The sequence below is a fragment of the Macrotis lagotis genome, chromosome 1 (assembly GCF_037893015.1).
Source record: "Macrotis lagotis isolate mMagLag1 chromosome 1, bilby.v1.9.chrom.fasta, whole genome shotgun sequence".
Lineage (NCBI taxonomy): Eukaryota > Metazoa > Chordata > Mammalia > Peramelemorphia > Peramelidae > Macrotis > Macrotis lagotis.
In genome coordinates, this window is record NC_133658.1 from 730,224,617 (window position 1) to 730,251,295 (window position 26,679).

General features: G+C 38.1%; 1 protein-coding gene across 6 annotated transcripts in view; it reads right to left on the reverse strand.

Moving 5' to 3' along the window:
• The window catches only part of MTUS2 (microtubule associated scaffold protein 2), a 675,509-nt gene that overhangs the window by 31,906 nt on the left and 616,924 nt on the right, over positions 1–26,679 (reverse strand). For all 6 annotated transcript variants that reach the window (XM_074216122.1, XM_074216124.1, XM_074216121.1 and 3 more), the window contains 2 exons: positions 16,786–17,000; positions 4,012–4,117 (listed from right to left, as the gene is read on the reverse strand). In XM_074216122.1, the coding sequence (XP_074072223.1) occupies positions 4,012–4,117; positions 16,786–17,000 (321 nt within the window). The remainder of the gene's footprint in view (positions 1–4,011; positions 4,118–16,785; positions 17,001–26,679) is intronic.

Sequence of the window (26,679 nt, forward strand, 5' to 3'; positions counted from 1 at the left end):
GGATATATGATAGAAATGCTTAGAAAGAAATACATGAAAAAGAACAAATGGGGGAAAAAACAGCTAAGTGCTTAGTCATTCTTTACCTGATTTGATCTTAGTAAACCTGAATGAATATGGGTTTCACAGAAGTCATTGCATAAGTTCAAATAAAGGTGAAATGAAAAATAGACAATGTACTGAAGTTCCTCTGCACAGGGTTCTTTTCTTTTGTTAGGATTTAGAAGAGAATATTAAATTTTCCATTTTGGGAGGGGGGACAGGTAAAAATTGAATTTATCTTTAAAGGGAAGTACATTCCCCATCAAGCCAAGGGGGAATCAGTAGATAAAATGTGATATACCTAGGGAAAAAAAGAAAGAACTAGAGAAAATATTAAAGATCCTTTGGCAACAGAAGAAAAAATCCATTCAACATTTGACCCTAATAGAGAAGAATTTCAAAAGGAAATTTCTGGATTCTGGTCATCTTCTGGTGAAATCAATTCTAAGAATCCATTAGCTGTTTCTATAGGGGTCTGAATAAAAGATCTTGGTCTTCTAAAACTTGAGTGGGGTCAGTGGTCATGCTCTTAGAAATGAGAGAAAAGACATTTTGGAAAGAAAAGTTCCCTATGGCAGGTTGGTGAGGTGCTGAGAAAAGGACTGGCTGGAGATGACCGAATTAGCCTCCTTTCTATGTCTGTAAGAGGTCTTCAAGAGCCATGTATTTGGCTATATATGTGTCACAGACACGGGTCCAGGTCCTATGAATTTAAAAAGACTGGAGCTTCAGAAATCACTTGGTGTAGTTTTTCTAGTTGGAATGACAATGATGTAGGCATTTGCAATGTCCACACACACACACACACACACATTCTCCATCCAGGCTGGACTCCTGAATCTCCACCCAGACACTTCTCCACTCTGATACCTTCCTCCAATTCTAGACCTCACTCTTGAAAAGTGAGTCTCATGCAGAGATCTCCATCTGACTGACTGGTTTCTCCCAGTACCTCCATTTTAAGGAGGATGCCCTGGTCACCTCTGACTTTATTCGTCTCCAGGTTGCACTCGAGACTCTCCTCCCTTATTTTCTCTACGATGCCTGTCATTGGTTCTCTTTGAAAATGAAGGACAAATAGCACCAACCACAATGATGTCCAAGTCCTGGGTACTTTCAGATGCCTGTCATTGGTTTTCTTTGAAAATGAAGGACAAATAGCACCAACCACAATGATGTCCAAGCCCTGGGTACTTTCATCTTCTCCCTATCCCCGCCCCCCCACATCAGCTCCTTTTTAATGTGTTTTCTTCCCCAATTAGAATGTATGTTCCTTGAGAAGAGATTTATATACATTTTATCTTTTATATTCTCAATTATTAGCATAGTGTTTGGTACTGTTTAAGAAATGTTTGTTGATTTGTTGTGATCTATTTATATTTTCTACAGCTATATATCTAGATCATCAGATTGCTTAATGGTAACTCTAGGAATTTCACATTTCTTAAGAGTGAACTTAACAACTGTATTTGTTATAATATGTAAGATAAGTCCTGGAATATTTTCTTTAATTGACTAAATCATCTTTGGAAAGATAGATAGATAGATACAAATATATAGGTATATACAAATAAATTTATGTAGGCATGCGTGTATACATCCTTTCAAAGGTATATTTCTTTCAGAAAAACTGCATTTTAGGAGCATGACCTATATTTAGACCAAAATGGTAGAGAAAAATATTTCACACTGATGTGAACAGTGGCAAACAGGCAGATAACAATTTTTTTATCATGTTCACTAAGTTTTGGAAAGTTCGTCATCTTTGATGAGAGAGAACCTGTCTCCAGAGAAATCACAGATTTTGGAAGTGATGGTAATATTTTAAAAAGGAAATCCTTATTATGTAAATTGGATCAAGAAAAATCATGAGTGTCAGGTGTATTAATAATGGATAACCACTGAAAGTAATGGAAAACTTAATATTTAGGTCATTTTAATAAATCTTTCATGGTCTGTCTTGCATACTATGATAAAAACACAACTCAAAGTCTACTATAAGAAATGGGAAAACCCCAGTTATCACTGAGTACTCTGATGATCCAGACAAAATATAAAATCTAGAGGAACACTTATGGGAGACAGGTAGGAGACTGAATTCTCCTAGAAAGAATAGACTGATAGAGAAGAAAAGGGATGTGCTTACAGGGGAGGTGGGAGACTTGAATCTTAAAGTAAGATTAAAAAAAAAAAATTGAAAAGACTTTCCCTATTCCTGAATCTCTTTCTCAGATTTGGGGCCAAAAGGGATCACAGTGACCATCTAGCCCAACCTTTTGTTTTACCAAAGAAGTAATTGAGACCTGAGGAAATGAAGTGACTTGTCCAAGGTCACAGAGATGGTAAGATTAAGGATTGGGATTTAAACTTTTGTCTTCGGATCCTAGATTTAACAGAGAAGTCAATGGCAATATTATCAGAGATATTCATGAGTGTCAGTGATAAATTATTCAGGACTAGGATGAACATTTTGCTTTTAAATGTGGTCCTGTAGTCATAATCAATGTTTTCTCAATTATTATTAAACACTAGGTTTAAAAACCTTTAGGTAATAGCCAGCCTTAATAGGATATTAGAATGTTGTCCCCAAGTCCAGTCTGAAATTCCTTAACTATATAGCCAAGAGTATATTGCTTATACGCCATAAAACAACCATACTATATTCATTGCTGTTGTGGTTCAGTTATTTCAGTCATGTTGGGGTTTTCTTAATAAAGGTACTGGAGTGGTTTGTAATTTCCTTCCCCAGATCTTTTTATAAATGAGTAAACTGAGGCAAACAGTGAAGTGGCTTGAGTGGGAGCACACAGTTAGCAAGTGTCCAGGGAGAGATCTGAACTCAGGAAGATGAGTCTTCCTGACTCCAGGCTTTGGCTGTACCCTTTGTGCCACCTGGCTGCCATATTTGGAGCCTTCCTCTAGGACATGGAATAGTTTGTACCTGTGATATGCCACAAGAGGCTTTGCCTCTAGGGTTCTACACATTTGTCAGGGTACATGTCTACTGTGAAGCAGCTGAGGAGCAGGTGTGCTTTTTGTGAGCATGTCCTGGACTGGTAGGAAATTCCTTCATTCATGTAATCAATCTATGCAATTATTTACTTTATTTCTTTTGGGAGTCCTCTGACCCAACACAAGGTCAGAATAAACTCAATGAGAAATTTTGAAGATTGCCATTCCAAAGGAGAAGGGATAGAGACTGGATCTATGACTTCACTGTATAAAGAGAGTCTAGTGAGGAAACTCCCTCCATGTTGGCACCTGTCCTGCAGTTTGTAATTTCACAAAGTTTCTTAGACCTGTGAGAAGGTAAGGGACTTGCCCAGGGTCACAGAGCAAGCATGTATCAGAGGTGGGATTTGAACCTACCAGTCAAGGCTGACCATCTTTAAACTAGGACACATTGTTTGTTTCTTCTAGGGCCATGTAGTAAATCCCATATCCCCCAAATGGAGAAATAACATTGCAGAGTGTGCAGAGGGCCAATCTTTAAATCAGGGAGGTCTGGATTCAAATTCTGCCTCAGACAAGGCCCATACCTAGCTCTGTGACCCTAGGTAGGTTGCTTACGGTCTCACAACTCTCTAAGGCTATGAATCAGGGCATGATTTGGCCTTTGTATCTCCATCACCTAGCACATAGTAGTAGGTACTTAATATCTGTTGAACTGAATTGAGTTAAAGGAGCTTACTTGTAAATACCTCACAAAAATGCCCATACCCAGCACCCAACCCTCTTTCACTTTTGGAAATGGAAGCCTGGAAGTCCTGCAGGCCCACATGATCTTTAGTTAAACTCATGCCTTGGTCCCCTACTTTTCCCAAAGCTGCCCCTGTGTAGGACACAATGGAAAGGTGGGAACACAGAGCTGGGGCAGAATGTGTAGTCTGCTGAGTCTGCAGAGGGAACATGCTCCAATTGAAGGGTCTCCTTGTGAAGCCCAGGGGGACATACAGGCTTGGGTTTTACCTTGAACTTTGTGTTCATGGTCATCCTGGAGGACAGCAATGGCAACAGAGTGGTTGTTTTCCATCTCTAACAAGGTAGCCTCATGGGTGGCTGAGATATCTTCTACCTGGAAAAAATAGCAGCAAGTAACAAGGGTCAGAGAGACCTTTAAAGAGGCAGAGGATGGACTCTCATCACTGTCACAGTCAGATGAGAAATCACAGACTCTGAGAGATATGGGGTGGACTCAGAGGACTCAGGTCCCACTTCTGATTCTGATGAGCCACTGTAGATTTGGGCAAATTGACTGGACTCCCATGTTCTCAGTTTTCTCATCCATAAAATAAGTTGGACTCTAGAGGAACACTGGGATTCTAGACCAATACCTTCATTTTTTCACAAATGAAATATTAATAGAGACTGAAGGCATCATGTATGAATATATGAACACATAGAAAATGTTTCAAATGAAAGATCAATAATCAAGAGGCTGAAAACATCATGTATGAATGTGCTAACACATGGAAACTGGTGACCGGCTGTCTACTGATTCAATGAAGGCTCAAACACACACTACAGGAAGAGAGACAAAACTGGTACTGGTGTCATTATTTCCAAGAGGAGGAGTTAGTTGCCTATAAATATGGCTTTTTGCTATAGGGAAATCATTGGGAAAGGCTGCTAATGATGTGGTATAATGGCTAGAGTGCTGGATTGGGAGTCAAGAAAGCTTGAGTTCAAATCCAGCCTCAGATACCTACTGGTCACGTGACCATGGACACAACACTTACTTTTTGTTTGCCTCAGTTTCCTCATCTATAAGAAAATGGAATAATAATAATTCCCACCTTACAGAATTGTTTGTGAGGGCAAAGTGATAAGAATAAATTGTAGGGGCATCTAGGTGGCGCAGTGGATAGAGCACTAACCCTGGAGTCAAGAGTACCTGAATTCAAATCTGGCCTCAGGCACTTAATAATTACCTAGCTGTGGGGCTTGGGCAAGCCACTTAACCCTATTGTTTGCAAAAAAAAAAACCCAACAACTAAAAAAAAGAATAAATTGTACAGTGGTTTGTAAACCTTAAAGTATTTGCTAATGCTTGATTATTATTATTATTATAAAATTTCCTAGATTTATTGTAAAATTTATCATAAAATGCCAGAGATAAGAAGAGGTCTTGTGGATATAAGATGGTACAGGAGCTAGCAGTTGTAAAGGTGTTATGCATAGTTATAGATATGTAACTTTTATTAGATTACTCATTGTCAAGGAGAGGGGGAGGGAGGGAAAAAATATGGAACTTAAAATCTTACAAAAAGTAAACTTTTGATAGTCAAAAACTACCTTTGAATATAGTTGAAAAAATAAATTTATTTAAAAAAAGAAAAGATGTTATGCATTTTAAGTCTATCAATAACAGATGGAGGGTGGCTAGATGGCACACTGAATAGAACACCGGCCTTGGAGTCAGGAGTACCTGCGTTCAAATCCGGCCTCAGACACTTAATAATTACCTAGCCGTGTGGCCTTGGGCAAGCCACTTAACCCCATTGCCTTGAAAAATCTAAAAAAAAAAAAATAACAGATGGAACCTCAGTATACAAAACAGGTGAGGACCTGTAATAGCTTACATGAGTTAAGGGTAGGGATATGGTATAGATCATAAGACCCTACATTGGAGCAAAAAGGAACCCTAGAAGGTATTTTGTCCAATTTTCTCTTTTTTATAAACAAGAAAACTGAGGCCCCAGGGAGGCTTACTTACATATGGTGGTATTTAAATCTAGATCTTTTAACTCCAGGGTGACTGTTCCAAATGTGCCCCCCCCCCCAGTAGTCTTACTCATCCCTTCCAAGATGGCATGTGCTCTTGATCTCTCTTAATGGAATTAACCACATCACAGCCCCTTTATCTAATATAGATCCTGCTGATGGAGAGGTATAGATTGGATAGAAGGTACAATAGCTACTCTGAAGTATCTTTTTGGCTTTGTTAGATGTATTTATTACTTTACAACTTGAGCAAGTCTGCCTCCTTACTTGTATGTGGGATACTGAAATTTTTCATGTTTTTACTTGGACTAGTCTGTTCTTCTCTATTCCCAGGGCTCCTACTCTCATTGACTTTTCATGTGATGCCTTGATGAGGGCACCAAAATGACTGGTTTCCTACATTCTGTCTCTTTCCTTTCAATCCATCCTATAAATAACAGCTGCTAGATTAATCATCCTATTTCATGGTTCTAATATCGCTCACTATTTGAATATCCTTCAAATAGCCAGCCCACCCTCTGCGTCCCCCACCCCCATTTAACAAATAAAGTCCTGACTCTGGTACTGACAATGAAGTGTGGAGTTAATAATTCTGGATTTGGAATAATGACCCGAATCCAGTTGTGTCATTTACTCTCTGTAGGACCTTGGAAAAGCAACTTAAACCTCTCTTGATCTCAATTTCCTTAGAAAATGAATAAATGGAACTAGATGATCCTAGAGATCCTTTCTGGTTATAAAATCCTTTAATAACTGGGTTTCAACCAATTTCTAGCTAAATGAAACCCCTTTATAGATTTTATTCTCAAAGTTTCCTTCTTTGCTTACCCCCTCCCTCCTTATTACATTTCACAATATTCTCCCAACACCAAATTTAAGTACCTTAATACATCCTTCAAGGGCAGCTTCTGCATATAGTCCTCCTGTTTCCCCAACCCCAGAATCATTCTCCTTTTCAAATTCCAAGACACTCTGCACCTTTCTTGCACATTTTGTTTCTATTTTGTATTATAACTGTGGCAGGTATGCAGGCACAGCCATCCAACCCTCCTCATTTGGGTAAACGCTTCCCTCCACTCTCATGCATTGGGGACCCCCTAGAGTGCATATATGTAAGAAAGGACCTGTTTCTGGTTATGAGGGAACAGGTGGACTGTGGACGATGGAGAGGTCAAACTAGCAAGGGGCACATAGGACCTGGAGAGAGAGTCTGCTTATCCACATGGTCCCAGGCAGGGAGGCCCCTATGAGCCAGGGTCAGACAAAGATACTATCACAACAAAAGAGGGACAATGGGAAGAAGCCAAAGTTCCAACCTTGGCCTTTCTGGTGGTCTAACACCAGATTCATTAGCTTCCCCCAGAGATTATAGATGCAGTTGTTGTATCTTTGAGAGACTCAAGAACCTTGAAGTGACAGTTTAACAGCTGTACTGAGGTGGAATGGACCAGCCCATGGAGCATGCCCAGAGTGGCCATTCATAGTTCTGGGAATAAGCCAATTCAGGGCTAAAGGGTTTTTGCTTTCCCATGAGGAATGTACCTTTAAGGACTGACAGTGGAGATGGAATAGCTGATGTTTACATAGTGGATATTTACAAAAGCGAGCAAATGCTCTGCCCTCCTCGGCCTCCACCTGTCTCTTGGCTGCCAGTCATGCCATGAGCTATTTCCAAAAAGGTTAGGGGCTTGTTCTAGTATCTAAAGCAAATAGCTTGCCTAAACAAATCCAGTTCTGGCTTGAGATGTTTTGTGTTTATTTTATGTTGTTATTTTCTGATTTATACTCAGATGGCTTGGAGGAACCTTGTGGGTTCTGGAGTCACATCAGGTCCCAGCAGAATGTCCCAAAGCTGGACATTTTATCACCAGACATATATTGTAAGTGATTTGGATAGTACAAAGATGAAGTGAACCATAAAATGCTTAATTAGCAGGCCTGCAAGTTGCTTTATGTTCTGACAAGGTTTAATGATCAGTCTCTTAGCAGACGTAATAGGAGTTAAAAGTTGTTACTGAATCCTATGCTAAGTTCTTTTATTAATGTATGCTGTGAGTCTTTTGTGCTTAGCTTTCTTTTCTTTTGTATGCAGGAATAAATTATCTACCTGCTCAAACTTGATTAATATGGTACATTGGATACCTTTTAAACTCCCCCTTCTTTGAGAATCCTAGACGTAAGCTATCACTTAAAGTAAATCTGTAGGAATTGGAGTTTAACAAACCACTGAAAGTGAGAAAAGGAAATGTGAACCCTATCATTAGAAGCAGGTGGCCTAGGACTGAATCCAGTCCAAACTATAAGCTTTCCTACAGAGCAGAGAATGGGCAGAGTTCCCCAGTTGCCGTGAACCCAGCAGGGGTTCCTCAACGTTATCCCATAATTCTATAAGGGATCGTTTGAAAAGAGATTTCTTTTCTCATCTGGTTGGAGATGAACTGAGAGGCACAGAGAAAAAAGGATGAAGAGAACTTCTTTGTTTTGAGAACTGATTTAATCTCTGTCTCTCTGAATCTCTTCCCCCACTTTATTCTTTCTCCTTCCTTTTACTGCCCTCAAGAAGCTTATGATTATGGTCACACTTGAATAAGATGAAGTAAATGTGCTTCCTGACCTTAAGAAGCTTGTGATCTAATACGAAGAATATGACGTAAACATGGTTACTTCCCTTAAGGAGCTTATAACAAAATAACATAACAAAGAGGAAGAGAATTCTTAAGAAGAGACTTGAGAGATACTTGAATGGGGGGTAATGGTGTTATTTAAGTGAGAAATTGAGAATTACAGTGATGGACAAAGGAGATTTTGGTGATAATTTTATGTCATTGGTTTCCTGGTTAATAAATTGTATAGTCAGTAACTTTTAATAATTTATAAGGTCTAAAAGAATGATTTTGTTCAATAGAGAGATGTAAGCAATTACTAAAAGAAAAAAGGTTATTCCAGTTTATTAACTTATTTTTTGATTGATAATAGAAGTCATGTTGATTATATAAATCTTGAAAGAAGATTCAACCTATCAATGGGGAAGTGTGTTTTTTATTTTGGTTTAGATTTCTGGATGCTGTCTGTAAATATAAAAGTTTTCCTGACAGCTAAAGGACTTAAGTATGAATCCATTCTATGTATATATATTGTGTGCTTTTAGATTAAAATCTGTCCTATATATGATGTCTTCTTAGTATGATTATTTGCAAGAGAAGGTCCATTTTATGACAGTAAAACAAGGCTGATACTGATGTTTCCAAGATTTCCCTAGGTAGGTGCATAAGTCAGAGTGATATTGTAATAGACCATCCTAAATTATTTCCAGGTCTATTGTGTCCGGGGTTGGAATTTAATTGATGCAAGGGTTGCATTATTATTTAGCTATGTGTGTTATCTCTACTTTTTTTTTGTTAAAGCTCCTTAAGGGAAGTAACCATACTTATGTTATACTCTTCATATTAGATCACAAGCTCAGGGAGGAAAAAAAGAGAGAGAAAGGAGAAAGGGAAAAGGGGGAGGGGGAAGGGAGAGGGAGAGAGAGAGAGAATGAGAATACTGCTAATTACTGTTTTCTATTGGAAATTGATCTTTAATGCCTCTTCCAATGTTGCCCATTTCACAAAGATTTTTAAAAATTTGAGTTGAGATACTGAATCAGATGTGACAGACAAGAATGAACTACAATAAAAATGACATAGATGAGAACCTCACCTATCCAAGCAGAAGCATCAACAAAGTCCATAATGTAACAACAATGCTATTTATTATTAGCAGAGCTTTACAAACACAGTGAAGACAGACACCTGCAATGATTCACTCTTCTTTACTGAGTATTCTTAATTAAGCAATATTTTCTTTGAGGCCCAAAGCTATGAACATCTTTCTTCCTCTCTGCAGAAAGGCTGAATATGGTAGTATTTAATCATCCCAAGTCTTGTTTTAAGATTGTTTTTTTCAGATCACCATTTCAAAGCTTCCTCAGATTAGTGCAGAAATGAATCACTAGCAGAAAGCTAAAGTATGTTTTTCTCCTGCTCTTCTATTGATATTAGTTAATTCTGTAACCTACAATGGCCACAAATTATTTGGAGGCAAATAGACCATATAGCATAATGCAAAATTATTCAGCACTTCCTACCACATCATTCAGTTTCTTGTATTCTCTATACATTAATCTGAAGAAAGAAGGAATAAATAAAAAAGTTAAGCTATAGAAGGGAGGAAAAAAGATTTAATAAGCACCTACCTACATACCAAACTGTGCTAAGATCTGAGGATATGAATATAAGGAAAAAGATGGCCCCTTCCTTTATAAGATAATGGTAGACTACAACCCACTAAAGAGATCTGAAAATTGGGGGGGTATAATGTGGGGAATGAATGTACCTGGTTTGGGGTCATGGTTATCAAGTTCAGAAGGCAGAAACAGGGCTAGGAGGAGAATGAAGGCCAGTTTGGGTTCCCTATAAATGAGAGCCCCCCAAGAAGAACTCATCAATGGGAGAAGGGCAGGATCTTAGAGAATGCTATTTCAGGTTGAGAAAAATCACAGAGATGGTGGATGCTCCAGGCTGAGGAAACTTCAGGAGCAGAGCCAGAATGAGATAGTGACAAAGCATTGTTTTGAAGAATGACATTATATTCCCTTCTTAATCTATATCTTCTGGTTGGTATTATTTATTAAAAGCCTCTTGTTTGCAATAATGATTTGCTGTGTGGTGTGTCTTTGTATAGTGATAGAATATCACTATGAATTTACTGAATATGGCATGATAGTCCCAAGGAATTATTATTAATGAAATATTGATTCACTGAAATGCTGCTGAACTGTTTAACTAGAAAGATTACTAATTGTCCACTGTCTTGGTTGAGTGTTTTTAACTGAAGTTAATGGGAGTACTTAAAATTGGAGTATAAGTCTTATTACTGTTCAGCAATTTAGAAATTCATAGATCCTTAGGGACATTAACAAGTCACTATCCATCATGTTTCAGAGGGAAGACTGTGTGATATATTTGCTCTACTATCCTTTACTTGCTTTACTGCTTTCCCTTTCTTGGAAGCATTTCTTCATAAAGACAGAAATGATCACTCTCTGCTCAAGCCTCCTAATTCCTTTATAAATTGGGGTGGGAGTGGGATTGTCGCTCTAATACAAAGACCAGTAGATAACTCAGACCCAGGTCTTATAACTTTAGTCCTTCTAGAAAAGAAAAGTAAGATAAGCATTCTGTGCTAATGTCATTAATTGGTACATACCATGAAGTGAAGTAATATCAAGGTAATATTCTCTCCAGTAACAGTGCTATATGCATTAATAATATAATGGGGAAGCATAAGGTCAACACTGCACTTTATGTCTGCACTATAACAAAGGGGAAGGGGAAAAATGTTATATTAACACAGCACTTTATAGTTAAAAGTCACTTTCTTGCAAATGTGTAAAGCCAGGAGTATAATTATTATCTCCATTTGATAGATGAGGGAAAGAGATAGATGAGACCAAGAGAAGTTGGGACTTGCTTAAAAATCATATGATTTTATTCACCAAGGGAATCTTAGTAACAACTGGAATCAAATAGGTCTTTAGATTCCAAATTCAGGGTTCAAGAGCTATATTCTGAGTTGGATATGGACAAATGGATAAATCACACACACACACACACACACACACACAAACACACACACACGTTTATCTTATGAAGCCTGAAACACAAAAACTTACTTATTATCAGTCTATGGCAGCTCTAGCTGGCTTCATATTACTTTTAAAAATTTTAGTCTCCTGGGGGTCCACTGAGTAATTGCTCCTGATGGCATGCACAAACCAGATCTGGATGCTAATACTCTCTCCTTAGGGTTAAAGAGGTGAGAACATGTCTTTACCCATGATGAGTATTCTATTTAATAAGAGATGACACATAGACTTAATTTATAGAACAAACCGGCTACTCCCAATGATGCCATTCTGTTACCACAGCTGTCTCATTACAGTTGTACTGAATTATAGGACAGCGGAAGGAGAGGGCAGCAGTCCCCAGATGTAAGTAAAGAGATGTGGGGTTAATTTCATTAAGCCCTTTGCAGAATAATGTCCATTATCAGAAGCTTTATTTAGACAAGATTGACATTTAGCGTGTAGAAATGGGAGCTCTCTACCTCATGGCTTAACTTGTGAAAGGAATCTAAACCAGATTAAATTCTCATTTTCCCAAGTCAGTGAAAACTATGCCTGTATCAGATGAAGCAAATGGTGGGGAAGAAAATTTGCAGGAATAGCTCATACACTCTCCTACATTTCCTTCCTAGATACACAAGTGGATTTTTCCTCTTTTTTCTACCTCTGCCAAGATAACCAGACTACTGTTTCCAATCAATCAATCAATCAATGAATGTTCTATCAAGAACAGTTTATTATATTGTATTCAATATATATGTATCTATATTATATATTATAACACAACTTGATGTATGTCTTGTACTTGTTTGCCACAGCCTACATACCTCAGAATTCCATTGCTTCCTTATTCCCAGTTTAAAGGAGCAGAACTCTGCAGATGGCAGGGTTTCACTCAACCTATACTGATGACCTTCTAGAATCTCCTTGTATCTGATAATAGTGGAAATCTGGTTCCTTCTGTATACATCGCCTACATGAGCTCGTCTCCCAACTGCTAATATCTTTCCACTGAAATTACTTAATATTTATGTTGTAGATGTTTTACATATTTTTACTTGTGTTTGCATTGATCTCCCAACAAGCATCATTTCATTTTTGTCTTTGTAACCCCTACACCTAGCACAGCTTCTGTTACATAGTAGGAGCATAATAAATGCTCAATGATTAATTGTTTTGCCAATGCAACATGACTTGAGGCATAATGTAATACAATTACACAAATCAATAACAGGACAGTGTGTGCATCCATTCAAAACCAATCTGCTAGACAGAGAGCACTACTGTCCAGGGTGGGAGAATCATTCCCTCAGAACTGGAAATATACTATGATCTAGAGAGCAAAAGAAGCAATTAGGAATCCCAGGAAAACAGCATAAAGGTTATACAACTATTTGACCTTTATTGAACAGTGCCAAAAATGTCAGATAAACAAGATATAGCAGTTAGTCAATAAGCATTTATTAGGCACCTACCATATGGCAGACACTAAGCTAAGCACTGGGGACACAAAAGGAGGCAAAAGTCTGGGCCTATCCTCAAGAAGTTCACAATCTGATTCAGGATACAATAAACAAAATAAATTAAATGAATAAACAAACAAAGAAAATACAAACTCTATACAGGATAAATAGGAAATAAGATAAAGAAGGTACTAGAATTTAAGAGATTTTGGAAAATTCATAGAACAGGGGTAGGGAATGTCTGGCACCTGTGGCAGTATAAGGCCTGCAAAATCATTTGGTCTGGCACTGCCACAGCAGCCACGGGTGGGACTTGAAATTCAATAAATCCAGGAACTTTTTAGGAGTGATTTAAATGTTTGACCAAATATAGCAGGCTAGTTTTTAAGTAGATAAATTTGTATGGTCCGTTAATGATGTCATAAATATCCAGATGCTCCTTGGTAGAAAAAAGGCTCCCCACTCCTCCTGTAGGTGATGGAATTTTATTTGGGAACAGTGGCATAAGATGACTCCCAAAGTCTGGTGATACATCTGGTGTAGGTAATCCCTAGTTGTACATATTACTCCCAAAGGAGTTATGATGATGGATCTAGGTTAGGTTTACAGGTTTGTGGAAAACACTGAAAGATTCTTTTAGAAAAGTATGAGATCAGACATTTCCAACCTATGATAGACAGGCAGTTTTTTCTTGGCATGGAAGGTTGGGTACCCTGGCTTATTAAGATCCAGTGGATGCCCAAAGGCTGCCCCAGGGAAAGGTGAGCAATGAGGAGTGTCATAGAAGGGTAGCCTAATATTAAAAGTTAAATAAAGAGACAGAAAGGGAAAAAATTGAAAATATGTTTTAAAATTTCAAAAAAGGGATGTCTGTGCTAAGGGGTAGTTTTAGAAGCAGTGAATGCTGACTTAGATAAACCATGTAATAACCACTACTTTGTGTCACAGACACAAATTCACCTAAAAAGCTCTTCCTCAGTAGAGGCTCTATTCAGAGAATCCTCCTTCTGAGCTCCCTACTAATTTTTTTGTCTTTGTAACCCTACCACCCAGCACAGCTTCTGGTGTATATATAGTAGGAACATAATAAATGCTTGGGAGACTGAGTATCTGAGCTGCAATGTCTCAGCTCTGGATAGACTCCATCTATTACCCTGACCTAGGAGAGAAAGAGATTTTTTTCCTTCTTGAAATACAGCTCAATTTCCAAAGAAAAAAAAAAGAAATATAGCTCAATATATACTAATTTTATAAAAGATTAATGAACTAGCAAAGTCAAAAAGTAAAGTGTTGGATAAAATTAGGGCTGTCCTGACTTAATAAGAATATTTCTAATTAAAGTAAATACCTACTTTAGAAAATGTTACATGGAAGAACTTCTATTGCTCATCCCTGGAAGAGAAAGTGAATAGAAAATAAACTGACTAATTAAGTCTTGAAAGCTTCTGAAGAACAGCAGTGCCATTATCCATGAAATCAATATCCACAATTCTTTATCATCCATGATAAAATGACAGGAGTCATATGATAAGAGCAACTTGGACATTATAATGTGGATCACTGAAATCCAAAGCTTCATTTCAGCTGCTGATTCCAATCTTTTTCTATTAGACCTTTGAACAGAGTTAGTTGTTAGGAAGAGAAATAAGCTTTTATGTAGGACACTGTGCAGCACTTTTTACAAATCTCACTTGATCCTCACAATGACCCTGGGAGGTGGGTGCTCTTATTAACTCCATTTTACAGATGAGGAAACTGAGGCAGACAGAGGATAAGTGATTTGCCCAGGTCACACAACTAGTAAGTTTCTTAGATTGGATTTGATTCAGATCTTCCTGACTCCAGGTCCAGTGATCTATGCACTACCCACTATGCCACCTAGTTGCTAAGTGTTAATGTTTAAAAGGAAAATCACAGAAATAAGACTCCTCCCTTTTCTTTCTTATTCACCTTCTGAAGATCAATCATTAGCTAAATGACAGCCTTAAAGTCAATTATCAGTGATCTTTGAAAGATCATGGATAACTAGAGAGGTGCTGCAGGACTAAAGAAGAGCAAATGCTATGATTCTCCCCCAAAAGGTAAAGAGAATGGAATCTTCAAACCAGTAAGAATGAATTCAATTTTTGGAGAAATCCTAGAAAATTATATATATATATATATGGATGGTTAGTGAACATCTTGAAAAGGAAGCAGTAATCACAAAAAATATACGGGGCTTTATCAAAAACAAGTCCTAAAAGATTTTTTTTTGACAGAATTGGTAGAATGGTTGACTAGAGGAATGTAATAGCTATTATTTAATTAAATAATCATTTATCAAAGCATATGAAAAAGTCACAGTACTCTGAGAGATAAGGTGGGGAAAAGAAGGAAACAAGTTGCACATTTTATATGGAGAGATGTGGGACAGATGAATTTCTAATTTTTTTTTCAGTTTTTGGAAGGCAATGGGGTTAAGTGGCTTGCCCAAGGCCACACAGCTAGGTAATTATTAAGTATCTGAGGCTGGATTTGAACTCAGGTACTCCTGACTCCAGGGCTGGTGCTCTATCCACTGTGCAACCTAGCCACCCCCAGATGAATTTCTAATTGACTGAATGATCAAACCCAAAGAATAGTCATTAATAGTACATTAAAAGCCATCTTGAAGGGAGGTTTAGAGTTTAGAGGTCATCTATGCTTAGCCTTTAACAATTTTATCTTTGATGAATGGCATGTTTATCACATTCACAGATGTGACACATCTAAGAATAGCTAACATGAGGGGTGATGGATTCAGGATACAAAATGATTTCAATAGGTTAGAATGTTGGACCAAATGGGATAAGATGAAATATGATAGTAATCACTATAAAGCTTTTGAGGGGGCTCAAAAATCACCTTATTAAGTAAATAATGGGGAAGATATGGGTAGACAGAATGTCATTTAAAAATATCTGGGTTTTAGTGAATCACAATATCCATATCTATGGATTAAAGAATATAAAAAAGACATGAATGGTCCAATATTCTACTGGATTTTGAGTGTATCAATTTAGGTATTCTTTCCAATGATGGTAATCACAAACCACCCACATATTTTCATCCTGTGTGACTTAAATTTGTATCCTCTCACAAGAAAGCCAATAAGATTAATTCCCATTTGAATTTTTTTAAATAACTAAAAAAACTAAAACAAAACAAAACAAAACAGGAAATAAAGGGAGTCCCAGAACTCAACCTTAGGTCCTCTGTCTTCAAAACCATTTACTGTTGACCAACTCCTCCTTGAGCCTCTTTCCTTCCTTGCTTCAATGATACAGCACTTTCCTAATTCTTATCCCACTCTCCATGTGGCTGTTCCCTTGGTTGGTTTCTCTTCCTTTCCTCACTGCTATGTCTGGATGTCCCCAAAAGCTCTGTCTCCAAATACTCTTTATTTTTAGCAATATCAATCCCTTCATCTCTCTAATAATAGCAAAAATGAACTCTATTTCCTTTTATTTACTGAAATCCAACACTATGGAAATGGCAAGGCTCTTAAAAAATGCATAATAAAATGAACACATGCATAAGGCTTGTTAAAACTGTTTTTGTTATTAAATTGTTTTCAACTGTATTAGTGAGTGATCTCATTTGGGGTTTTCTTTGGCAGATACCCGAGTGGTTTACCATTTCTTTTCCAGCTCATTTTACAGGTAGGGAGACTGAGGCAAACAGAGTTAAATGACTTGCCCAGGATCACACGGCTAGTAAGTATCCGAACTCAGGAAGATTAATCTTCCTGACACTCCAGTTGCTGAGCCACCTAACTGCTCCAAGACTGTTAATTTTCCCCTTCACCTGTCCCTCCCATTTCCACCTTAACAATTGAGGAGAGTGAGTCTCCCAGGGTTTCAGGGTGCTGACCTGCTCCTGGTGCTGACACTTGAGTTTCATCAGCTGCATCCGGTGTTCTTCCTGTAAGCGTTTCACTTCTCCCACATACTGTTGCTGCAACCTTTCCTCCAGGTCTTGAAGTTCAGCCTGCTGCTGCCAACGGAGTCTCTTCACTTCATCCTCAAACCTTCTCTCCAGATCCTCTTTCTCTTTTTGTAATTTCTCACATTTTGCTGTGTTGAAGGCTATGGGGAAAGGACAAAGGAATTTTTTTTTTTAATGAGAATAGAAAACTATGAAATAGCTTTATCTCAGTTGTTTCTGCAGGAAAAGTAAGACCATCACCATAAATATAAAGTAAGAAAATTAGTTGGTCATGGAAGATATCCAATGTGGAAGACCTTACCTGGAGGAAGAAGGTTCTTCTCAATACCTCCTCACTAAAAAAAGCCAAAATGAAAAAGGCTTTCAGAAATGAATTCCAGACTTCCATTCAGGCAACTGGGATCAAGATGAGTGAAACAACCAATCAACAAACATTTATTAAGAGTCTACCATGTGTTGGGCAGCTAGGTGGTGCAGTGGATAGAGCACTGGCCTTGGAGTCAGGAGTACCTGAGTTCAAATCTGGCCTCAGACACTTAATTACCTAGCCATGTGGCCTTGGGCAAGCCACTTAACCCCATTGCCTTGCAAAAAAACTCAAAAAAAAAGAGTCTACCATGTGGCAACAGGTAAAAATGATAATTCTGCTCTCAAAGAGTCAACATTTTATTGACATTTATTTTCCTCCTTGCAATCAGTTTTTCTTCCTATATTTTTTCCTGGGGGAAGCAGAAAATTGGTAGAAGTTCACTCCCTAATTCATGCCAAGTAATTTTTTTTTTTTAAATGAGGTGAGGTAATATCATAGAATACAATAATTATCAATACCTTTGGCATTTTTCCCATCTTCTTTCCCATTCCTAGCTGGCTATATTTCTCATTCATAGAAGCCTGGGGAAATAATCAAACCATTTCATCTCTTATTTTAAGACCTTACTTTAAGATATAAGAGTGACCAAAGGAAAATGAACACAAGAAAATAAATGAAGCACTTTACTTTGCATTCTGGTTATTATTATGTTTGACAAGATCTGGGATTCATTAGTGTAGGCAACTCCTAGTGAATAGCATCCTCTGCCAATGTAGACTGGCATCTCCTTCCACCTTCCAGCTCTTGTTATCTGGGGGGCATTGAGAGATGAAGTGATCTGTCCAGTGTCTCATGGCCTGTATATATGTCAAAAGCAAAACTTGGGCCCAGATCTTCTTGATGGTGAAGCCCACTCTCCAACCACCATGCCACATTTACTAGCACTCACATTTACATGGCCTTTATGGTTTGCCAAGTGCCTTCCCAACAACATTGTTGTTTATACCAGCTGCAAGGTTTCAATGTGACCCATAATACTCCTGAATGAACCAAACAAGATTAAAATGTAATTGGGAAATGTTTTACAAAATAAAAAAAATAATAAAACAGGGATAATATTAATATGTGTGGGAATTCAATGAAGCCTGGAGGGATTTGCATGAACTGATGTTGAGTGAGATGAACAGAACCTGAAAAACACTATACACCCTAACAGCAACATGGGGGTGATGATCAACTTTGATGGACTCCCTCATTCCATCAGTGCAACAATCAGGGACAATTTGGGGCTGTCTGCGGTGGAGAATAGCATCTGTATCCAGAGAAAGAACTGTGGGGTTTGAACAAAGACCAAGGACTATTACCTTTAATTTAGAAAAAAACTAATATTTTATTGTCTGATCTTGCTATCTCTTGTACTTTATGTTTCTTCCTTAAGGATATGATTTCTCTCTTATCACATTCAATTTGGACCAATGGAAACATGGAAACAATGTAAAGACTGACAAATTGCCTTCTGTGGGGTGGGGGGAGGGAAGTAAAATTAGGGAAAAATTGTAAAACTCAAAATAAATTTTTTTAAAAATGAAAAATAAAAAAAATATGTGGTCTTCTAAAGTCAATATGCAGCTCACAGAGATCCTTATATGTTGTCTAGTGGCCCTGTTTCTATTTGAGGTTGGCACCACTGGTTTATATCACCTGGAGTTTGGAGCATTAACTACATAAAAACTATGAGCATGGACCTACATCTGTGAATCACTCTATATGAAAACTCATAGTTATTTGGAATTCTTCAAGGATCTGCTAAAGTTTCAACAGTAAACATAACACTAATGTCAGATCAACATCCCTCCATGCCTTAGCAGAGGGACTTCATCAATTATTGTGGCCAAATATATCAATGCCTGGTGGCCTGCTATCCAGTGAAGAGACTTTCACAATCTCTAGGCTAGCATAGTCAGTTTGTCTTTAGGTCTTTCCAACTTGCCAGAGCAACATTCTGCTGCCAGTCTTTCAGGTAACCTTTTGTGGCAGCTACTTCTATAGTATATTAAACAAGCTGAATACGCACTTAATAAGCCCCAACTAGGTATTCCACATTAAAATGAATTCATTCATCCTTGCCCTCACAAAATCACAGGATTTGAGAGCTGGAAGCAACCTCAATGATCCTCGAGTTCAGCATTGAAGAGGTATCTACCACAATACACCCGTTTCCATCTACTCCTAGTTAGAAGATCCCAGTCCCTTTCAAAGGCAACCTGTTCCATTTTTGGAAATCTGTAATGGTTAGAATGTTTTTTTCTGATAGAACTTTTTTTCCCGATAGAACATTTTTTTCTGATATCAAGCCTAAATTTTCCTCTTTGTTAGATCTCTATTCCATCTTTGCTGATTAGATATCTTCATGTGGCCCATGAAGCTAGAAGAACAGCATAGGTGTCTAAATCACAATATGAGGGAGCATAAGACCTTGGCTACTAAAGTTAAGTTATACGTAGAGGGCAATTCCATTGGGAAGACAGTAGACCATTAAGATATCCTAAATATGTTTCCCTGTTGAGAGCAGTTTATGAGACCAGAGGAGTGACTCAAGGCTAGATGCCTTTTTAAGTCTTTGGATTAGATTTACCAGAATATTGGGATAGGGAGGGATTGCCCGTCTAGCTAGAACCCAAATTTATTTTCCTTCTAAGGGCAGGTTAAAACATAGGAGATGACTATGAGGACTAGAGGCACTTGAGGAAGATGTGGGATTCGCTGGAGAAGGAGGTGAATAGTATTCATTGTGAGCTACTATGATTCTCCCTCACATTTCCAATTGCTGTTATATTTAAAAAGGAATGATTATCACTTATTTTAGATGTGTTTGTGGTGGGGGGTCACAATCTATCAGACTGTAGAAGATATTAAGGCAATAAAAGCAATGTAGGAACAAAGGCTAGGTTCAGAGAAGGGATTCCTATAAAGAAGAGCCCCACCCAAAATAAATATTTTCTTGCCTCTAGTAAACTAAAGAAATCATTTTCTGGGATATATCTCGTACAGAGATGAATGAACATTAATTTGAGAGCATCAGGCAATGAACTTCTTATTTCTTTTTTTTTAAATCTAGGTGAAAAATGGTTAGTGCTATTCCAGGGAAATGTAAATTCTGGCAATAAAAATCATTACCATAAGGTGTTAGGGGACTCTACAGTTTATAGTAGATTTTGATTGGATAAGAGTATATAATTTTTGTTTCTTCCCTCCCTCCAAGCACACAATAAACTAGAAAAGCAAGCTTGGAAATCCAATTCTGAGTAGTGGTTCTCATCAAATATCAGATCTGGAAGAAACCTTAGGGATCACCTAGTCCAACCCCTTTATTAGATAGCCAGAGGCTTAATATCACTCTACTGGCTGGTTTCAGATAATAAATGTGAGGTTGATAACAAATAATGCAAATGCATTGAAAATGATATCAAAAAGATACACCTCCTACAGTATCTGGACTTAACAAGTGTTTGTTAAATGAATCAATGAAAATCACTGAATTCCCATCACAACTGGTCATCAATTAACCCTCAGTTGAGACGTAGATAGAGGCAGTAGCTGGCTAAACCTGAAATCTGGAAAACATGATTTCAAATCTGGCCTCAGTCACTAAGGGCCTTGGTCGAGGCCCTTAACTTTCCTCAGTTTCCTCAACTATAAAATGGGTATGCCTACAGAATCTCAGGATTATTGTGAAGATCAAATGAAATAATACTTACAATGCATTTGGAATAGAGCCTGGCAGGGGTATTCAATCATTTCAGTCGTGTGCCACTCTTAGTGACCCCATATTGGGGTTTTCTTGGCAAAGATTCTGGAGTCATTTGTCATTCCCTTCTACAGTTCATTTTACAGATGAGGAAACTGAGGCACACAAGTGAAGTGACTCACCCAGAGTCACACAACTCATGGTCTGAGGCTGGATCTGAGACCGGAAGATGGCCCACCTCCTTATGTCTTATTGCCACCTAGTTACCCTGACTGAACTGTCTCCCCCTTTTCTAATACTCTCATGGACAACCCCTAGGTTTTTAGCCAAATTGTCCCTGAATCCAAGTCTAACATTCTAACCACTGTCTGCCACTACCGGGCAGAGTCTGTCCCCCACCCCTGCCACCACCCAGTTATAAAAAGTAGGACTTTGAGCATTTATATCAACTAATATTCTCCTCCAATGTCTCCCTGTGGCTTGGAATTGTCACCACATAGAGCAAAAGTTAGAGCAGAGTCTTTCAAATTGGAAACACAGAGGACTAGTCTGGGAATGAATCTGAGACTCAGCCTCACTAGGTCTGTTCAGAATTATTGCTAGAAGCTGGCCAACAGTGGCTGACTTTTTTTTTAAACTACAGTCACTCATAAAACTGTCTACTAAGGTATGACAAAGTTGTAAACTGTGCCAATGGAGGAAATGCCTGCATGCATGAAGTCATAGATCATCCAAGGCAAATGAAGTGAAAGACTGTGTGTAACATTAACACTGGCTGAGCAAAGCTCTCAATAGAGTGGGTCTGTTGACAAGGCAAGCATCATCTCAACACAGCTCCTAAGTTAGAGAATAGGAGAAAACCAGTCCAGTGCACTTGGCTTCTGGGTCAGACATGATCTGAGCTATTAGTGAGATGTCAAAGAAATAGCAAGTAATATTGGGGACAACAACTCTGAGCTGGAAGAGGGCTCTGAGAGGCTTTATTTGAAGATGGATATTCTCCTGTAAGTGTGGGGGAATCATTTTAACCTCTGTGGATCTCAATTTCCTAATATATAAAAAATAAAGAGATTGGACCAAGAGTTGGCAAATTACCCAAGGATTCAATTAAGCCCCATGGCTAAGAATGATTTTTATGTCTTTAAATGGTATTTATTTGAAGATATGAAAGATGTAGGCTTTATCAAAATAGGCTATACATTAATCTCTAAGGTCTGAAGATGCACTATTAAGAATGAAATCTAGGGGCAGCTAGGTGGCACAGTGGATAGAGCACCGGCCCTGGAGTCAGGAGTACCTGAGTTCAAATCCAGCCTTAGACACTTCATAATTAGCTAGCTGTGTGGCCTTGGGCAAGCCACGTAACCCCATTGTCTTGCAAAAACTACTAAAAAAAAAAGAATGAAATCTATGTGTCATTTTCCCCATACCAAAAATTGGGAATAATACTACCTTGGTCTTTTTCCATAAATGTGCTATTAAAAACTATAAAAATAAATTTTCTCTAGGATTTGAAAGAAGGCTATATAATAGTCAACATTTATTTGGCAGTTCATGTGTATTTTTTTGTGTGTGTGAGTCAATGGGGTTAAGTGACTTGCCCAAGGTCCCACGGCTTGTAAGTATCAAGTATCTGAGGCTGTATTTGAACTCAGGTTCTCCTGATTCCAAGACTAGTGCTCTATCCACTGTACCTCCTGGCTGTCTCCTTACTCCATGTGTATTAATTCATTTGATCCTTACAACAACCTTGAGAGGTAGGGACTACAGGTACCTACCATTTTACAGAAGAATCTGGGGGTAAGAATGGCGATGTGAACTAGTATTATTGAGCTAGGCTCAGAGACTATCCAGTCTAATAAGCTCATTTTACAAATGAGGAAACTGAGGCTTAAGCAAATAGCTGAGGATCACACAGGAAGAAGTGTCAGAGATAGGATTTGAACCTCTGTCATCTGATTCCAGAGCAAGTATTCCTAAACCAGAAGGAACCTCAGAGATCATTGAGCCCACCATCCCCACCTAGATCCCTCTACCCCCATTTATTAAAAATGATAATATTAGCATTTATATAGTACTTTAAAGTTATTCTTTACAAATATTATCTCATTTTAACCTAAGGACCCTGTGAGGGAGGTACTATTATTATTTCCATTTTCAGATGGGGAAATAGAGGCTTAGGGAGATAGTGACTTGTCCAAGGTCTTACAGCTAGTGTCTGATGCTAAATTTGAACTCAGGCCTGATTCTAACTCTAATAAGCTATTCACTGTGCCACCTAGAAACTAAAAGGTTCAATGATTTGCCCATGGATGCTTGCTGGTACATACTGGATAAGCTAAATGCTAGGTTTTCAGATGACAGTACTTCACAGTAAACAAGTCCTCTATCTTTTAAGCTTATTCCATTTCACCATCACACTCTGTTTCAAGGAAATCTTCCTCTTTAATTAAAGAGGAGAAATAGCTCAGAGATTCTCATGGATGCAACAAAGTCAAATAAAGAACTGCATTATCAATAATGGACAGTCATTTGGTAGAGAATATGGTATAGTGAACTAGGAAGCAGGGAAGAATGAGGTTCAAATTCTACCTTTTTTGTTCTTTTTGTAAGGCAATGAGGTGAAATGACTTACCCAAGGTCACATAGCTAGGTAATTATTAAGTGTCTGAGGCTGGATTTGAACTTAAGTTGTCCTGACTTCACTGCACCACCTAGCTGCCCCCAAATTCTACCTTTGCTGTGTGCTTTGGGGAGGTCAAGATTAAGCTAAATCTATTGATGTAACTCTTTGTGTAGAAGCACCTCATTCTGATCACTGTTTTGATTGTTTTTGTTTTATTACAGGTGGCAGGGAAGGTACTTGGAGGTAGGTGCCAGGCATGGATCAGGAAGATCTGAATTCAAATTCATTCTAGAAATTTACTAGTTATGTGACCCTGAGAACTTCAGCCTGTTTGCTTCAGTTTATTAATCTGTAAAATGAGCCAGAGAAGGAAATGGCAAATCACAACAGTACCTTTTACCAAGAAAATTCCAAAAGGGATCACAAAGAGTTGGACTTGACCGAACAAGGCCTTACCAGCTCTATGACTCTGGGCAAGTGATACCTTAGTTTTCATATATCTAAAATGAGGATGTTAGCCTTGATGGTCTTTAAAGTCCCAAAATCTGTGATCTAAGGTTTTTTTTTTTGTTTTTGTTTTTTGCAAGGCAATGGGGGTTAAGTAGCTTGCCCAAGGCCACACAGCTAGGTCATTATTAAGTGTCTGAGTCTGGATTTGAACTCAGGTCCTCCTGCCTACAGGGCCGGTGCTTTATCCACTGCACCACCTAGCTGCCCCCTAAGGTTTGTTTTTTTTTAAGAAAGATTTTATTTGAGTTTTACAATTTTCCCCCCATTCTTCCCTCCCCCCCCCACCCCCCACAGAAGGCATTCTATTAGTCTTTACATTGGTTCCATGTTATATATTGATATGATCTAAGTTTTCTGTTGCAAGCTATATTTGTTTTGCCCAATTCTTGGGTCCCAAGAGGCTGATTGGATTAGATTGTACTGTGCTAATGATTTTAAGAGCTGGAAGAATAGCCCTTGGGATAAACGCCTTTGCAGGAATCATACACATAAGTATCAAGAAGACAGGATACTCTTCAGATGTGTTGAACTATTTATTCCCCATTCAGGTTATTACTATTATTACCTTGAGGGTGTTCCCAAAGATGGGGATTTAGAATGCTACAAATCAAGTCAAAAGTATTTGTTAATGGTGGGAACTGGCTACCTTAGGGGAACAAATACAGGCAAACTAGTCCCTGCCTTCTGGTTAATTTGGGAAGACATCATGCAAGTAACTTGATACAACACTAGTATTTTGAAGAATTGGAGAAGCCTTCAGTGGAATGACTTACTTTCCCAGCCATTTTGCCAAAGAAAGATCTACAGCCAAGGGCTTGAACGTTCTTTTCCCCAATAATTGAAGAGTTTGAATATATCAACAGGTGTTTCCCACATATAACATGAATCAACCCCAGTTCCTTTTTTCTTCTCAATAAGTCTAACTTCTTTCTATGGTACCTGGTCCTATTGGAACCAGATAAGAGTTCTATAAAAACCACTTATGTCCAACCAGTTAGAGAGGTTTGGGCTGATTAAACAGATTTGAAAAATCACCTGCTTAGAGATAAGTGAATCCCTGGGAGCTGATGAGACCACCAAGAATATTATCATAGTCCGTGAAGGCCCAGGACAAGTCTTGGGGAATACCCATGATCAGAAGATGTGACCTGGATGACAATAGAGTGGTCTGAGGAGTGTTTAGATAGATAGGAGGAGGAAGTGCTTCAAAAAATCTAGAGAGAAGAGAATATTCAGAAGAATGGATGACTGACAGGGCCAAAGACTACAGAACAATTAAGAAGGATGAAGATTGAGAAAAGGCCATTAGATTTGGAAAATAAATCATTGGTAACTTTAGAGAGAGAATGATAAGATTAGATGCTAGAATGTAAAGTGAGAGGAAAGGAAAGAGAGGCACTAATTGTATACTCCCTACCCAGGTACTTTAGTCACAAAAGGAAAGAATTATCTAGAATGACAGTTATTGGGGATGGATGGATCAAATGAGAGTTTCTTTAGTAAGAGAGATACATGGGTGTGTTTGTAGACAGAGAAATAGCTGGTAAAAATGAGAGATTAAAGATTAAAGATAATGGGGATAATAGAGAGGATAATCTACTAAGAGGTAGAAGATGGAACCATTTGTGCTTGTGGAGTGAAAGTTTCCACCTGTATATAATTACTAAGTGTTTTTATTTAGTAAAAGTGGCTTTGAAATTTTGTCTCACTGGCTCAGTCTCTCTAGAATGTGAATTTGCATTTGGGGCTGTCTGTATCTGGACTAGGATATCCAAAATGAAAAGCTGTATTATGCCCAGTATTTTCTGTTGTTGGAAGAGAAAGGGAAGGAGGTGAGTAAGATATATTAGGAGACCTTCCAAACAAAATTACTAAAATGTTTGAGTCCTTCATTTATCTATTTGACATTATTAAATGCTATTAAATGCAAAGCACTATTCTAGGATCTCATCCTTTAAAGAATAACCTTTAATGTCCTGAACTATCAATGTTAAACAGATCAATCAGTACATACATTCATCAAAATATGGACTAATTTTCTGAGAAGATTGGGTGTAAAAAAGGGAATCATTGAACCTTGTATAATAAGCTAAGAGATTTGTGTGGACATACATTTCACAGTACACTCAGGTTTCTGTTTCCTTTGCTTTTGGAGACACTTCCAACTAGAGTTTTTTTGGGTTGAGGGAGAGGAGGAAGAAAGAACCACACAAAATGTCCTTGCTTTTCCTGCTTTGTGACAATGGTCAGAGAGTGTGGATGTGTTTACTCTGAAACCATAAACAGAAGAAAATAAAACATGAACTGAAAATTCCTTTTAAAGCTATTTATGAAGGCAAGGGAGAATGAAAATGAAAGTAAGGTCCAGATTGGATTGTCATAGGCAGCCAGAAGGGGCAAAAGAACAGCTGCTCCCACCACTATGGTGTGGAAGGTATAACAACAAAACTAGCAGCTGCCATTGGGAAAAGCAAATGGGATTCCAGTGTAGAGTTTCTTTCTTCCCTTGCTTCTCCAGAGCATTTGCTGAATAAGTCCCTTTGGTGCTTAAGGAAAAAAAACAAAACACATCATCTTTTCCCTTTTCCTTGATCCTCTAGATCAGCTGGGAAGGAAGGGGGGATA